Source organism: Eleginops maclovinus, chromosome 5, assembly GCF_036324505.1.
Source record: "Eleginops maclovinus isolate JMC-PN-2008 ecotype Puerto Natales chromosome 5, JC_Emac_rtc_rv5, whole genome shotgun sequence".
NCBI lineage: Eukaryota > Metazoa > Chordata > Actinopteri > Perciformes > Eleginopidae > Eleginops > Eleginops maclovinus.
In genome coordinates this window covers 8,136,512-8,151,275 of record NC_086353.1, presented here as the reverse complement: position 1 = coordinate 8,151,275, position 14,764 = coordinate 8,136,512, and the positions used below count along the sequence as shown (strand labels likewise).

Sequence of the window (14,764 nt, the reverse complement as noted above, 5' to 3'; positions counted from 1 at the left end):
AATCTTATTTCCTACATGCAGTAGAAAATTCCACAAAAGAGCATGAACACTCAAAACTTCACAAACATTTTTTTTAAACTTCACGTGCTGGGAAATAAGTGAATTTCCCTTCTGGCGTAGGGTTAGACTAAAAGATACCACTCTCATTTGTCCTTTAAAGCCATCAGCCCGTTAAACCAGCTTAACTTGGCACAGAATGAAAAAGGGAAACGCAGGGAAACATCTCATTTGTTTAATCTTTAAAAACCACAGACCTCTTCAAAACGTACATTTGTTTTTAAAATGGCTGATTTTAACCATAATGTTTTCAAGGTAAAGGAATATGCTTAAAGTTGAATCTGATTTTTGAAAAAATCTCAATTTTCCACATAATATGCGGTTTATTCCACAGAGTGTTTTAATATATGAAATTAAACAATCCTGTTGTCATGTTTGTTAATACCAGACATGGAGTGGGGTGGAGCTGGCTAAACATTAAAACTCTGGCCTATCAACAAAACAATGCAATGTTTTGTTATGAACCTCTTACTAATTCACAATTGCATTTATAGTAACAATTTAAATATAATAAGGGCTTTGAGTCTGGAACTTTTTTGGTATAGGTAGAAAGCTTTAAAGTGCTTGGAGTCGAGGCTAGGTTGTCTTTTTACAAATGCATCGTTTTGTACTGATTAAACCGAACGATGTATGCCATTTTTGTTAACGTTTGGTAAAGCTAGGCTAACAGTTTCTACCCGTTTCCAGTCTTTGTGCTAAGCTAAGCTAACTGGCTGAAACCTCCTGTTTAAGTGCTTGTTCAACTATCGGAAAGCAAATACTTTTCTTCCCGGATGTTGAGGTCAACTTGATTTTAATTTAAGTTGATAAGAGAAAACCCCCTCCAAGGTGAATCCACGTCTATCATGATCAAGCCCATATGGTACTGAAAAGCGTAAACTGCTTGCGGCAAAGCAGGATTTTTACCCATTGTTGCTGTTCTGCATATCTGTGGCTACACAAGGTTGCAGGGTGAGTCACACCCTCAAATAAATATCTGTTCCTTTTGGGAAATGCACTAATTGAAAGTCATATTCAATACAGAAGGCCACTGTGAGTCATGTAGATCCTGAGCTTCAGTTTCATTTGCAAAGTTAGACAAAAAAGATAGCTGTCATTGAGCTACTTCAGGTATTTACATAATAGCCCCATTTGTTAACATGCACATGAAACTCGAGGGAAAATTGATTTGAGGCTGTTTTGAAATCAAGTACATTCCCTCAGGGTAAAGTCAGCCTGAAATGAGGTCATGCTTTGGCCTATCTAGATGTAGATGAGTAAGAAGTACCATGCATTAAACGGCACAGGATAGGATATCAGCAGCAGGGGGAGCTTTTGCGTTCTGTTTTTCTTTTACCAGTTGTAGAAATTAAGGCCTAATTACATTTCTGTCAACCTTTGGAAGCCATCAATCTGCTGAGCTTCCCTTTTAGCCATAAAGTGTTTTATTGTAGAGCACTGAGAACTGCTCTTCAGTTGATGAAACATTTACTTTTTTTTGCACAAATACATAAGAACATTAAGTTCAATTCCCAACAATTACAGGATGAAGAACTTTCCATGTGTTCATTATTCATAAGGAAACTAGAATGGAGCTATTGAGGTGTAGAGGAAGTGAGTTAAGTTGTGTTCCTCACAGATTGCTTCCTCTTAGCTTATCAAAGAGTCAGTGTGGTGAAAGATCTCTTAAAACCCAGGGATTTCACAATGAAAAGTTACCACTCCCACAAAATGTGATCATTGAGAGAACTGTGGTAAATGCACTTTAAACAAAGACAAAAAGGTTTTGCTTTGTGAGAGCCACAAGAGCAGATCTGAGTCATAATTTACTTCAGGTATGAATGGCTGTCTGGCTGTTTGTAGAGCGTGCTCGCTCTCAGTCATCAGTGATGCAAGATGGGATCTACCACGTTTGAGCAAATGCCCCAAAAAACTACGCTAACGTAAATGACACAAAAACACCGGGCGATGTTTGAGGGTGAACGTGGGCCGCGATCTAAATAAAACATGAAATTGGCACAGATTTGTGTTTTTTTTATAGATTCAGAGATAAAATCCACTAATGTCAACCCTCTCCCTTAATAATAGATCAAAAAGTTTTATAAAAGTCACTTAAAAATACATTTCCATCATGTGCCCTTTCAAAATGCTTCCCTGTTTTGACCTTTGCTGTGCTAAATGGTCTTTGGTGGGTGAAAGAAAGACAATGCTGCTCTTAGGTCATCTGACAATGATAGGGGCGAGCGCCAATAGGATTATTAGAAGGGATCATGGCGGCCGTGTAGCTTGTAATCAACACTGAGCTTTTCATTGTCTACTGTCTGGAGTTCTTCGGGATCACAAACCATTCCAAAGAGGGAATCCCCTCTTCCTGGCTACAATCTCCCACAATGCTGTTTAGTGGAAATCTTGGATTCTCTTACCAAAAAAACAGTCAGCATTAATACCAACTAACTCACCTGACATACAGTAAATCAAAAATGATCTGCTAATGTCGACAGTGCTCCTTTTTCAAATAAACTTTTCTTCTTTTTTTGGGAATTCCCTCATGATGGCGGGAAATTCCCGTTCTTTTAGGATACACATAAGATTAAAGGCCCTATCTATCCTTTCTGTATTTGTCTGGATAAGTGTCGACTGAAGTTTTCCCTCTTTGTTAAAGTATACGACGGCTACATCGCTACATCCTGATGCTCTTTTGAAACTAGTTAGCAACAGGAACTGATCTACTGCTGTCACCTGACTTTTATTAAAGCTTTAGTTTCTTAGAAAAAAAGTTCCCAGACTCTCAGGTGGGGACTTGTGACCTGTTTTTTCCACTCAGATTGGTGGGTAGTGCATTTTACTGTGTGGAAGTTCAGTCACTTATAGACCCTGCTGTAAATGTGTGGGTGTGTGTGGCGTGGGGGAGAATCCCCAGCACACAGCTCATGTCCTTTATAGGGACTGTGTGTATTTCTACCAGTCTGCATGTGGTTGGCTTATATAGACAAGACACTGAGGTTGCCCTTTAAAGACAAAATTGGAAACAATTGTTCGGTGGGCACATGATGTGGAGCCAGGCTGTTGTGTAATAAAAATGCAAATTAAATAAATGTATTGGAAACTTATTCAGCCACAAATATCTTCCCCAGTTAGCTGATGAGTAAATTAGCATGTGATACTGCATGATGGCATTTCAAAGGGTTGTGTCAACAGTCAAACCTCTTCATTGTGTTTCCTGTAGCAGACCTTTTTGTAAATCTTAACAACCTAACTTCTAGTTTTGGTGAAAAAATAAATAAAAACTGTTCCTCCACAACTTCAGAAATGTAAGAAAGTTTTAGATTTGGCGATAGTGTTATATCTGAGAGCTTGATTAAAATATTGATTGTTTTCATTTGTAAAGAAGCAAGTAAAGCAATAATCTAGAAATATATTGAATAAAATAGTATTTAAAGCAAGACAATGCCATTCTACGATTAGTTAGCCCCTGTATGACCCAAAATCTTAGTCATACAGTTACACAGGAATATCTAGCAACACTTTGCCAAGATTAGCCAACACTAAAATAATCTATTGGTCAGACCAAATGAGGGAAAGCTGTAATATTCATATTAGCCTATTTTAAGACTGCATTACTTGACAATATTATCTTTGTTACATTAAGCTAGTATAGCATATTGAATTGAACAAGTTGTACTGCTCAAATATTTACTAAGAAGAATGTGTTTCCTCAGAAAGAGTTTCATGATTTGCTTTAAATTAACTTTTATCAGATAAAAACCTAAGAAGTAGTACGTGTTCACTCGCACAGAGAGAACACAGTTGTTTGGCTTCGTCTTTTCTGTGCACTGCTACTGCCTACTTCCTTTTTAACAGGGGATGTCCAGCTTCCTGTGCTTACTACACTAAACCCATGACAAATTAATCACAAACAGTACTGCGGGCCTGTTTGTGTCAGAATGATACTGACTGCAGACTGACTGACGGAACAATGTTTTGGTCACTAAGTGATCTGCAGGCTGTTGTTGGATGTAACCTGAGATACGTCATTCTCTGGTCCTCTCCGTACCCCTGTAGTGTTTCTCTTCAGCCACACAACAGCTGGGGAATATGGCTGTGACAGTACAGCGTGCCCATTCAGGAAACACTGGGAAGGGGGTTTCCACCGTGCGCAAGCACATACACGTGACTCAAATGGACACACACACACACACACTAAAAAGACATGCACACAGACTTAGATTAAGTAGCGCCAACATTTTCGTGGGTTAGGCTATGATCTGTGGTTACAGCTCGAGGCTGCAGACTGTCTCACATATTAAAATACACCAGGCCATAATAAAACATGATTAAAATGGTATTAATTCACCTGAAGATAAAGTGTGGTTAAACAGTCTTTTATTACAAAAATAATGTGCAACTTAAGAAAAACAGCACAAGATCTCCAAAAATAAGCGTATTATGTCAGTTTGGATGCAATCTTTACATTACAAAAAGTGGATCAAACATTTTCCAGTTGTAATATTTAACATTATTTATCTCAAAATGGCCATGAAAATGTTTCATGACTTTGGTGGAAAAAAGGCAACAAACATTGCTCTCAAATGTTTTGCCTTTTCCCAATTATTTACACAAAATAATAAATATTAATATAATAGTTATATATTTAAATCTGTTATTAAGAATATATAATTTACAGTACAGATATATGTTCATTTCAACCAAAAATAAACAACTTATAGCACCACATTATCCAAAATAAGAAGCTTATGTGTCATGAATCTGTTAACAGTACGATTCAGTTTTGGCTAGATTTTAAGAAAGTGCAACTGGTTTGTAATTTGAAACATTGAGGTATATGACATTTGATATATTGCATTGGCATCCATTTTCACACCACAATAATCTCCTGCATTGCTACAGGAGAACAGCACAGACTTGACACTGTTTACTATGCAGACTTAGAACAGACTGATGAAATAATTTCTCTTGCAACAGGGGAACTCTGGGTTGTACAGTTTTGCTTCACTTTGTACAAACATCTCAAGTCAGTCGTTTCATTTGTAGTCAAGTCTCTCCGAATTCGGAAACTCCACTCAGGTTTTTTTTCTACCGTGTAGTGCTGCTCTTCAGTGTTGAGATAAGTGTCTTTTCCTAAATGAGTGTTGTTCCGTTTATAGTTTGGCACACTCTTCACAATGGTTCAGGTACTCTGCAGCGTCCGTGTCCCTATAAAGGCGAAGGCAGTGCGGGCACTGTAACTCTGACAGACCTGGGTTTTCGTCCCATGCCGGGCTGGGTGCTGCTGCTGCGGCTGCAGGCTGCTGCTGTTGCATCTCAGCAGGGCTCCTCAGCAGAGGCTCTGAAGGGTCCTTGAGTCGCCTCGAGCTGATTCTGTGTCCTATGTGCACACGACACATTGTGTCTCTGTTGTCTCTGCTCTCTCTGCTGGCTCCCTGCTGAAGACAATTATATTCAGAATGTTAGGACTGCACACGACAACATTTATAACCAAAAATGAAAGTAACAGGTCTAAAGATTAGGAGTGAGCCATTTATCCGTTTTTTTTATATAATTGTCAACAAACCCTGAACTTTGAAATGCAGGTCATTTTTTTGATCCCTTTTGATTTCAGTCCATTCAAAAAATGTTAAAAATGTCCTCTTTTTTTTTTATCAAACAAGCAATTTCTTACATTTCAGCAGTATACTGAAAGGAGCAGAAAAGGCAGAACTGAGTACTTAATTTATTTATCCCAGTGATATTATTGAGCTATTCAGCAGTAATCACATATTTAATCCATTCAGCAGCCCTACTAGATACACTAACTAACACGTTTAAGGACTGTGGGCTCACCTGTTTGTGTAGCTGCTGTTTTAACTGATAAACCTGCTCCTTCAGGTCTTGGATGTTGCCATGTGCTCGTTCTCGGTCAGCACGCTCTGACTTAAAGTCCTCTTCGTAGATCAGGACCTTATCCGGGAAAATAACATTTAGTCTTTTTTTTCAATAAAAAACACAAGATGGCTCAACCAATGCATAGAGTCAAAGAATACTAAAATGCACTGAAAAGGTTTAGCACCAACCTGCTGCTCCAGAGTTTGGACCCGCACTTTATCCTGCCTCCTTGTCTCCTCCTCTTCTCTACTCAGCCTCGCACACTCTGTCATCTTCTCCTTGAGTAAGCTGTTGAGCCTGGAAATTTCCTGATGAAGCAACTCAGTGCTTATAGAGCCGAGCCCAGGCATCAAACCCTGTCTGGGTGTCTCCTTCAGCCTCTGACATAAACCTCTGATGTAGTCCTCCCTGCTGGAGTCATACTTTTGCCACTGAGTATTCAGACTTTGCACCTATAAAATTAATTACAACAGTAAGGTTAGATCAGACTCTGAACTTCACTCAGATTTCAATAACAACACTTTAATATTGTTTATAAATGTTTGTTTTCTAGTGCTTCAACTTACATATGCCACTCGCTGCTTTAGCTGTTGATTCTCCTCCTGAAGTTGACAGATTTGGTCATTAGAACCTCTCATATCAGATGACTCTGCTGTCTGTAGAAAATGATGGATGAGAGGTTACAAATGTGCCTTCCCAAAAACAAAAAACAGTGCTAATGCAACATTTAAAAACACACAATTAACATGAGATCAATACAGCCAAGCGCCACACACCTCCTTGTTCTTTTGCTGCTCTGCCACTACCTCCACCTCCACCTCTCCTCCCTTCTTCTTATCCCTCTCCAGCCTGGCCAGCAGCTCCTGGCACACCTTCACCGTTGCTCCCAGCTGACTACGCATCTGGTCAGCCTCCTCCGCCAGTGATGTGCAGAGTACGGCTCTGGTTGCCTCGGATCGCTCCCTCTCCTTCAGGGCCAAGTGCAACCGATAGATCTCTTGGTCCTTCTCATGGTCAGGCTGCCCCCTGACGCTCTCCAGCTCCAGATCCTTCTCCCTGAGCTGAGCATTCAACATCTGGATCTCCTGGGGGAGGACAGGGAGATTAATTGCATGACAACATACAGTAGGTTTGAAATGGGCATATTGTGTGTATTCAATACATGTACAATTTAAATGTTTTATATGTATTTTTACTACTGATACATGTCCTGTATGTTATCCTCTTTTCTTGCATCTGTCTTTGAATATATTTTTTGTAAATAAAATACCATTCAATATATGTACAAATACCATGTATTATTCTTAAGTTTGCTACCAATACATGTTCTGTATTTGATCCTTTTTTATTCATATCTCTACTTGCATTTCTGAGGATGTCTTTGAACATATTTTTCAGTAAATAATTTAAAATAAAATGTTTTAAAAAATAGCCTTAACTCTCAATTCAATAACTCACAGCAGGATGACAGAAATGAAAGTATTATTAGTTCTTGACAAGAGACTATGGAAAGTGTACCTTCATGGAATTAAACAGACCTTTGCCACTGTACTAAATATTTCCATCAGCCTATGTTAGGTTTTATTATATACACACATATATCTGCATGGAACAACATAAAAGGAGCAGTTTTTACAAGACTTTACCTCTGTTTGTCGAGTTGCCTTGAACTCCATATCGTTCCTCTTCTGTTTCAGTTTGCATATTTCTTTACACAGGCTCTCCAGCAGAGACTTTGACGGCCCTATGACTACAGACTGGTTATCTCCCACCGTCACGTAGATCCTCTCATATCTTCCCAGCCTCGTCTTTAAATCTGCGATGATATTATCCTTAATGTAAATCTGTTTGTTCAGGAGGTCTATTTCCTGGTGCGTCTCATGATACAGAGTATTCAGCGTGCTGCAGCTCCGCATGTTCTCTTTACGCAGATCCGAGTTCATACTGACGTTATCCATAGTTTGCCCGGTAGGTTTAAGAGAATGATCAGTATTTTACTAATCCAGCATTTGACAGCTCTTCTTATCGCCCTGTGTCTTTAGAAACGGACTGAGGAAGTGAATTGTGTCGAAGGTTCTGTGCATCGGTGTGGAGAATAATATCTCCGTCTTGGGGGATTTCCTGGGGAACTTCCCCGCGGAATTTTTTTTGTCAAACTGAGCCTGCTCTCACAGACTCACGGTGTACCGTCATTGGGGAGGTAAAATGAGTTTTATAGCTTGCTGGCACAAAATGTAAAGAAAACAAAAAGACAAATCTTCACAACAATCTAAAAAGTGTAAAGTTCCATCAGCAATTGTGATGCTGCCTTCACGGTCGTCGTAAACTCGCCCTCTCAACACGATAGGTGTATTTAAACGCACCAATCGCTCCTTTTTAGGAAAAATGTGCGATAATAAGTAATGTTTGTTTTGTTTTTGCAAACATCGGTGTATATAGCTTGGGTGTCAGCAGTGGTGTAGAGTAACTACAGATATTTACTCAAGTACTGAACTTGACTATTCATTTGTCATACTTTTACTTTATTTGAGTATTTCAATTGAAATGCATCTATTTTGGAACATTTATTGTACATTTTAGTCCACTACCTGTATTTAACACTAAAGCAATTAAAAGAAGGAATCCTTCAAGATTCTATAATAATAATAATAATAATAATAATAGGCCTATACTACTTTCAAAACAACCATGATGCATAATGGATATTTTAAGTACATTTAGCTGGCAATACTTCTTAAGTAACATTTTGAATTCAGGACTTTCACTTGTAATGAAGTATGTCCACTTTAACTAAAGTAAAGGATCTAAGTACTTCTAACACCACTGGATGTAAGAAGTAGAAGTTCCTATCATGCACCTCATCCCCCCATAAGAAACAGAAAGTAGCTTCAAATAGACCTTAAATGAAATCCCCTTTATTTTTAGCTAACATTTTTACAAGGGATGACAAATAATAATAATTCCTTCAAAAGAATACAATTCGCTCATCGGTAGTTTTTTAAGTTTCCACGCATCCCACCCCCCTAAAATTCCCTATACATAAGAGCTATGATTTTTCCTATAACCACAAAGGCATCAACATGTGCAAGCTTAATATGTTTTAAGATTCTGAGTTGCGCATTCACAGAATAAAGGCTGATTCATACAGGATGACTGACCATTGTATGGTTCTTAATAATCATTGGGGCATTTGTGCTTTCTGAAATTTGGGAAAAACAATGTTTCCGGAACAAACTACACTAAAAAGTACCCTAGATCATTTGGGACATGATGATACTTGAGCTTGCCACACATTCTGTTCGTTATGTAAAAAAAAAAAAAACTCCCAACAATATCATACAGTATAGTGGGTTTGTTTTTGGAGATTATACATTTCAGTTCATTTATTCAAGGTAGTTATATACAAATAAACTGAAATGACTGAGTTAAAAACAACAACAAAAAAACAACAACAATATAACAGTAGAGAATAAGTCAAATGACTTCTTAAAGAAAATGCACCACCAGAATTTTTTGTTCCTGATATTTCACATACACTTGATTTATGATTGAGTTTCAATACAACCGTGCAAAGTTAGTGAAAAGTGCAAAAATCCAGTTGAAATGTGCTGGAGTAGATGTACAAAGTCACAGATAATGGAGATACTCGAGTCAAATAGTTTGAAATTGCACTTTGGGAGTAAATGTTTATTAATTCAATTCCATAACTCGGCATCTAAGGCAAATAGATGATTTGCAGGCCCAATTCATGATGTATGTAAACACACACTTGCCCTTTAACAAACAATGCATAATTATTCATTCAGAACTTGTTGAAAATTAATGTACATGTGCAAAAACTCCATTCCCTTCAGGATTTTAACCTGGATTACACAAACAACCATTCATCTAATCATTATCAGGTTAAATTGAAACCAGTGTCTAGACTGTGGGTGTAGTGTCTAATCCCTATAGCATTCATATAAGAGGCAGCATTAGTGCTACTGGCCGTCGGGGAGTCCCAGGTATTTCTGGGTCAAACACACCATAATTTCACATAATGGATGTGGAGGTGAATCATTGAGGCCACATGGCAGTCATGCGACAGTTGTCAGAGCCACATGAAGCTAGGTGTGAAGTGTGTTAAACCCATGAGGGAAGAATTGCCATGGCGGGAATTTCAGTGAATATTTCAGGCCAGTTTCATTTTTGGTGCAATTCAGAAGCTACAGTACAGGGCCTTACCTTCCTCATCGGATACTCTGAAGATACGTTACCTGAATATTTTAAATGCCAACCTGACACTCCCTTTTTTTTTTCACTTGTAGTTGCACCTTAATCATGTGACTCCAGTAGCCTAGCTCCTATGACGCAGTTGGATGCCCAAGAGAGGTGGAACTGGCCAGGACTCCCCCACTGATTCAGCCTTTTGGACGAGTGACAAAACCTCTCTGGTCTAGTAGGTACTTTCACCTGTCGGTATAATGATGAGTCATGATTTAGGTGAAACTACCTGGGCACACTTTATTGCATGGACAAAATAAGTTGTTGCCCCAAGTAATTTGTTGAATTCTCGACATCATTAGTTAAATAACAGATTTTCTTAAACATTGTACCAATGTGAGAATGTGCGGGATCTCTCGAAGTTCACTATCATTTATTTATTTTAAAATGTGGAGTTTTAAGTCCCCATTAACTGAGGGAAACTGACAGACATTACATTATACTTTCTGACCCTAAAATAAAATAATAATAATAATATGTTTGATTTTTTAAAAGCGGTCAGTGTGGGATTACAAAGGACATTTATGTTATCAAGTAAAGGCAACAAACATTCATTTGATATGGCACATGTCAAACTTAAAGTCCAAAAGAGGTTCACAAAAAATCCAAATGGCACAACAGTGAAAAAAAGTAAATGTAATCCAACCAGTGATAACTTGACAAAGCAAAACCTTTTTATTATATATCTTTCTTGAGTTGAATTACCTTTTTGAATGTTTAAAAACCTCCGGCCTTATTCAGACCCACTGTGCAAAACAAAAGGGTATCAGGAACATAACGAGTTGGTAACATGCCTTTCTCAAATACATGCTCAGAATATAAAACACTACATTGTAAAAACTTAAACATTGACTTTAATTAAATGTATTATGTCAACAGATTTCACATAACTGTAGAAGGGTAGTTGAAAGCAATCATTTTCAAGTTTAAATAGCTTCAGCTAAATATCATTGTTTTGAAATAACATAATACAGTTATGTGAAATTTGTTGACATAATACATTAAATCAAAGTCAATGTTTCCGTGTAGCTTTAACATATAGCTAAGCATGAACAGCCTATAACAGCATGTTTGTTTTGTAAAAATAGCACTATCCGGACAGGCCAACATTTATTAAGTATCGTAAATCTTTTTAAATATGGTATACTGTGTGTCGTTGGAAAATAAATTACATTGTGTTCCCAAACATTACCAAATGCCTGTATATGCATCCAATTATTACCATGAACAGGTATCACCATTGGATTCCACTAGATGGTGACATTTCATTGCCAATACCATAGTCTGTAAATAGAGACTAAAAATATAACAAAGGCTTCTGTGGGTTTATTTTCCATCATGAACTGCAGCCATGAAAATTATATACAGTCTTTTATTTGTATATTTGTATCCTGCCACACACACCAATGAAATGAGTCATTTAAAAACAAGTTTGCAGCTTTTAATAGCTGAAAACTTTACACAAGAATAAAAGGCAGTATGTGATATTTACACAGTAATACTTTTGGAAAATACTTTACATTGCATATACACACACACACACACACACACACACACAACCACTTGATTATTGACGCCTAACAGGTAACTTCTCATCAAATGAACACTACCAACCAACACATCCTCTAATAATACGTATAAACCAACTTGTGTCACTACCCAAACAACAGGATGAAGATGCAATCCGACATAGAAGTTTAACTGAAATATGAAAGTCTGAAGTAGAAAAATATTTGTTTTGTCAATCGATTGTAGAAAACTATGCAGTAGCTCAAGTACAAAAAGATAAAATGTTGAACAGTAAGAGAATATAGCCAGCTATCTCTCATTTTTGCTTGAGAATACGGTAGGAATATAAAAACACACATTATTTTTTGTCTTTGAACACCACTCTACGCACACAGGGATCCAAGTTCACTCAATTTGCAACACACAATATCAATCAGTTGACTATAACAAAACATAGTTGCAGAATAGATGCAAATAGCTTGTTTAGGAACAATTAAGTTCCCCCCAAACATTTTACCAGAGTTCCAGAGTTCTCAGAGTCTTCGACCTTTGGGATGTATTTTGTTCTTTTAAGGTGATTTGAATTCCAGGGAGCTGCTGATGATTTAAACCTTGTTTGAGGAAAGTCCCATGAAAAAAGTTTAATTGTAATCTTAGGATGCAGTCCCTATCAGAACAGATCACAGGGAGTAACAGAAGAGAAAAGGACATTTCTAAACTCACCCCTCTTGTATGATTTGACAGTAAGCCACGTCTGCCAATGATTATTTCGAGTTCATCATTTTAAATCCTGGATTGAAAGCGCTGCTAGTTTCCACTCTGAACATGTAATTAGTGTTTCCTTTACACGTTGCACATCAGCAATAATGAGGTGACAACAAATGCAGCTCTCCATGACAATACACAGCATTTTAAAAAGGCCACTAAGGGGCGCAGAATATGTATGAATGGGAAACTTTCACATTTGTACAAGTTAGGGATAGGACTTTTCCCCTTAACCTACTCACTGTAATAGATTGAATTGTGTCCCCTGCTCAGAAGTCAGGGCTGTGGGATTTAGTCATGTGTGCTTTAGCCATGTGTGCTTTGCAAAAACATTGAGGCCCTTTTGATGAATTTAGGTTGAGTGTATTGGGCCAATAAACCTTTCAGAACATTAAAATCTATAGGAATTATAATTATAGAGTTGAGCTGGCAGATATGCTATGAATTGCCTATTTTTTTTTTTAAAGATAATGGTCATTTAAAACTATAAACCAATGTGAAACACAGACAATGGTTTATTTCTACATCCGATGTCTTTGCTAGAATTTACTGAGGAATCTATGAGCCATAATTGCAACGTTTGTGATACCTGGAGAGAGACAACTGGAAAGAGCTCAACCAACAATTTCTCAATGGTGACACATGCAGTTTCTTCCTTTTTAGCACTGTAGCTTGCGTATGCTGCGGGAAATCCTCTTAAACTCTCGCTGTCCCTTCTGCCAGCGCTTCAGCGAGGTGATGACCAGATGGCCATCCATCTTCTGGCCCATGACTAGGTATGCAGCGTGGATGTCGTTCATCTCCTCACAGATGCACTGCAGGCCGTCCTTTAGCCACAGCACAGTCTTCTTCAGGTCACGCTCTGTCACCCCATTCAGCTTGTAGATGGTCTTGCTCTTGTTCTCCGGCACTATCTTGGTGTCACCGTTGATGTAGGAGATCTCTTTAACCTTGATCTTTAGAGCTTGATGGAAGCAGGAGAAAAAAGGATTTAAAAAAGATGAAAGCCACATGAGAGGGCATTTGGTTTTCATATGGTTTGTTGCTGAAATGCATACAATAATGGAAGATAAAAGGCAAGGAAGCGCCAGTCACAATTCCCTTTCTGTCTTTCCAACAGTGACAAAGTTGATCTCTTGGGGGCCCTGAGCTTTACCCTGTGAGTTACTACCATAATAAAATATGTGGGTGAACTTACCAAAGTCATTCTTGCACAGGTTGTCCACAATTTCGTTGTCGTTGTCATCTGTTTCCTTGCAAGCATCGCACACTCTTGGCACTAAAAGATACATTCAATTAGGTAAAGATGACATAATCGATTAATGGATATGAAAGTGAAATATTACTGTTCTCGCGTGCACTTTACGAAGCACTCTCAACAAATGTAGCCTTTACGCACAACATTGGATTTGTTAAATTAGCATAATGAAGTGAAGTTTATCGAAACCTCACCTTCCCTAGTGACTGGCACGAAGTTTTCGGCCCCTGCAGGTGGGATGCACAGGTCATTGTCCACAGGGAAACGCTCGCATTCCAACATCTTTGGCCAAGGGAAGCCAAACGCGGACATCACCGGCTCGCAGCCGTCCTTGACGCTCTCGCACAGAGACCTGCACGGCTGGATGGGCTCGTCAAGATCGTCCAGACAAACAGGAGCGAAAAGGGAGCAGAGGAACTTTCTTGTGTCGGGGTGACATTGCTTTTGAATCAGCGGGATCCAAGACGAAGCTTGCTGCAGAACTTCATTCATGGTTTCGTGTCCGAGAAGGTTCGGGAGGCGCATCTCTGTGTACTCTATATCGTGGCACAGTAGGAAGTGTGAAGGAATTGGCTTGCAGTTATTCTTTTTGTAAAATAAATCATGCTGGCCGAAATTGTATAATCCGTGGATAGCTTCCAAGCAGGGTATTGATAGTACCCACAGCACTGTCGACATAAATGCCCTCATTTTCTATTGGCGTAAAACCTGCAAAATATAAATGCGTAATCTGGGGTTCTTGAGCATCAGTCAGCGTGGATGGAGTCTCGGTCAGTGGCAAGCTCCTACTGTAACAAGAGGTTTTCTTTCAGGCATGTCTGGGAGGAGTCAGTCTGTTGTGCGTTAAGACCGTTTCTCCATTCAGCACTTGGTTCCCTCATATCAGGGAACCTTGTGAACACATGTGTCTCAGTCAAAGAAAAAATACCAAACCCTCAGTTCTTACTCCTCTGGGTCTGACAGTCATTTTTTTATTTCTAATTATAACTCACAGAATTTTATCACCAGGCGTTTTCTCAACTATTCCCCCTCTATATTTCATCTCCTGCC

At 38.6% G+C, this 14,764-nt stretch overlaps 2 protein-coding genes across 3 annotated transcripts; both read right to left on the bottom strand.

Moving 5' to 3' along the window:
• Positions 1-4,402: 4,402 nt before the first annotated feature.
• On the bottom strand, positions 4,403-8,133 carry tnip2 (TNFAIP3 interacting protein 2). 2 transcript variants are annotated; one of them, XM_063884559.1, is made up of 6 exons: positions 7,566-8,133; positions 6,696-7,004; positions 6,486-6,575; positions 6,108-6,371; positions 5,878-5,994; positions 4,403-5,477 (listed from the first exon to the last, which is right to left on the bottom strand). In XM_063884559.1, exons 1-6 carry the CDS (start codon positions 7,875-7,877, stop codon positions 5,196-5,198), a joined length of 1,374 nt encoding a protein of 457 aa, XP_063740629.1. In that variant the 5' UTR covers positions 7,878-8,133; the 3' UTR covers positions 4,403-5,195. The 2 variants fall into 2 exon arrangements, with proteins under 2 accessions (XP_063740629.1, XP_063740628.1); XM_063884558.1 differs by having other exon boundaries at positions 4,403-5,480; positions 7,566-8,123.
• A 3,403-nt stretch (positions 8,134-11,536) lies between these two features.
• On the bottom strand, positions 11,537-14,503 carry sfrp2 (secreted frizzled-related protein 2). The gene is made up of 3 exons (XM_063882978.1): positions 13,909-14,503; positions 13,655-13,735; positions 11,537-13,420 (listed from the first exon to the last, which is right to left on the bottom strand). Exons 1-3 carry the CDS (start codon positions 14,402-14,404, stop codon positions 13,116-13,118), a joined length of 882 nt encoding a protein of 293 aa, XP_063739048.1. The 5' UTR covers positions 14,405-14,503; the 3' UTR covers positions 11,537-13,115.
• Positions 14,504-14,764: the final 261 nt, after the last annotated feature.

Excerpts from the sequence above, each read along its gene's own strand:
- tnip2 (XM_063884558.1), bottom strand. The coding sequence starts at position 7,877 with ATGGATAACGTCAGTATGAACTCGGATCTGCGTAAAGAGAACATGCGG. Across the intron at positions 6,576-6,695 it reads AGCAGCAAAAGAACAAGGAG|ACAGCAGAGTCATCTGATAT; the intron begins GTGTGTGGCGCT and ends CATTTTCTACAG. Across the intron at positions 5,481-5,877 it reads AACAGCAGCTACACAAACAG|CAGGGAGCCAGCAGAGAGAG; the intron begins GTGAGCCCACAG and ends AATTGTCTTCAG.
- sfrp2 (XM_063882978.1), bottom strand. The coding sequence starts at position 14,404 with ATGAGGGCATTTATGTCGACAGTGCTGTGGGTACTATCAATACCCTGC. Across the intron at positions 13,736-13,908 it reads CGTGCCAGTCACTAGGGAAG|TGCCAAGAGTGTGCGATGCT; the intron begins GTGAGGTTTCGA and ends TGTATCTTTTAG. Across the intron at positions 13,421-13,654 it reads CCTGTGCAAGAATGACTTTG|CTCTAAAGATCAAGGTTAAA; the intron begins GTAAGTTCACCC and ends GCTTCCATCAAG.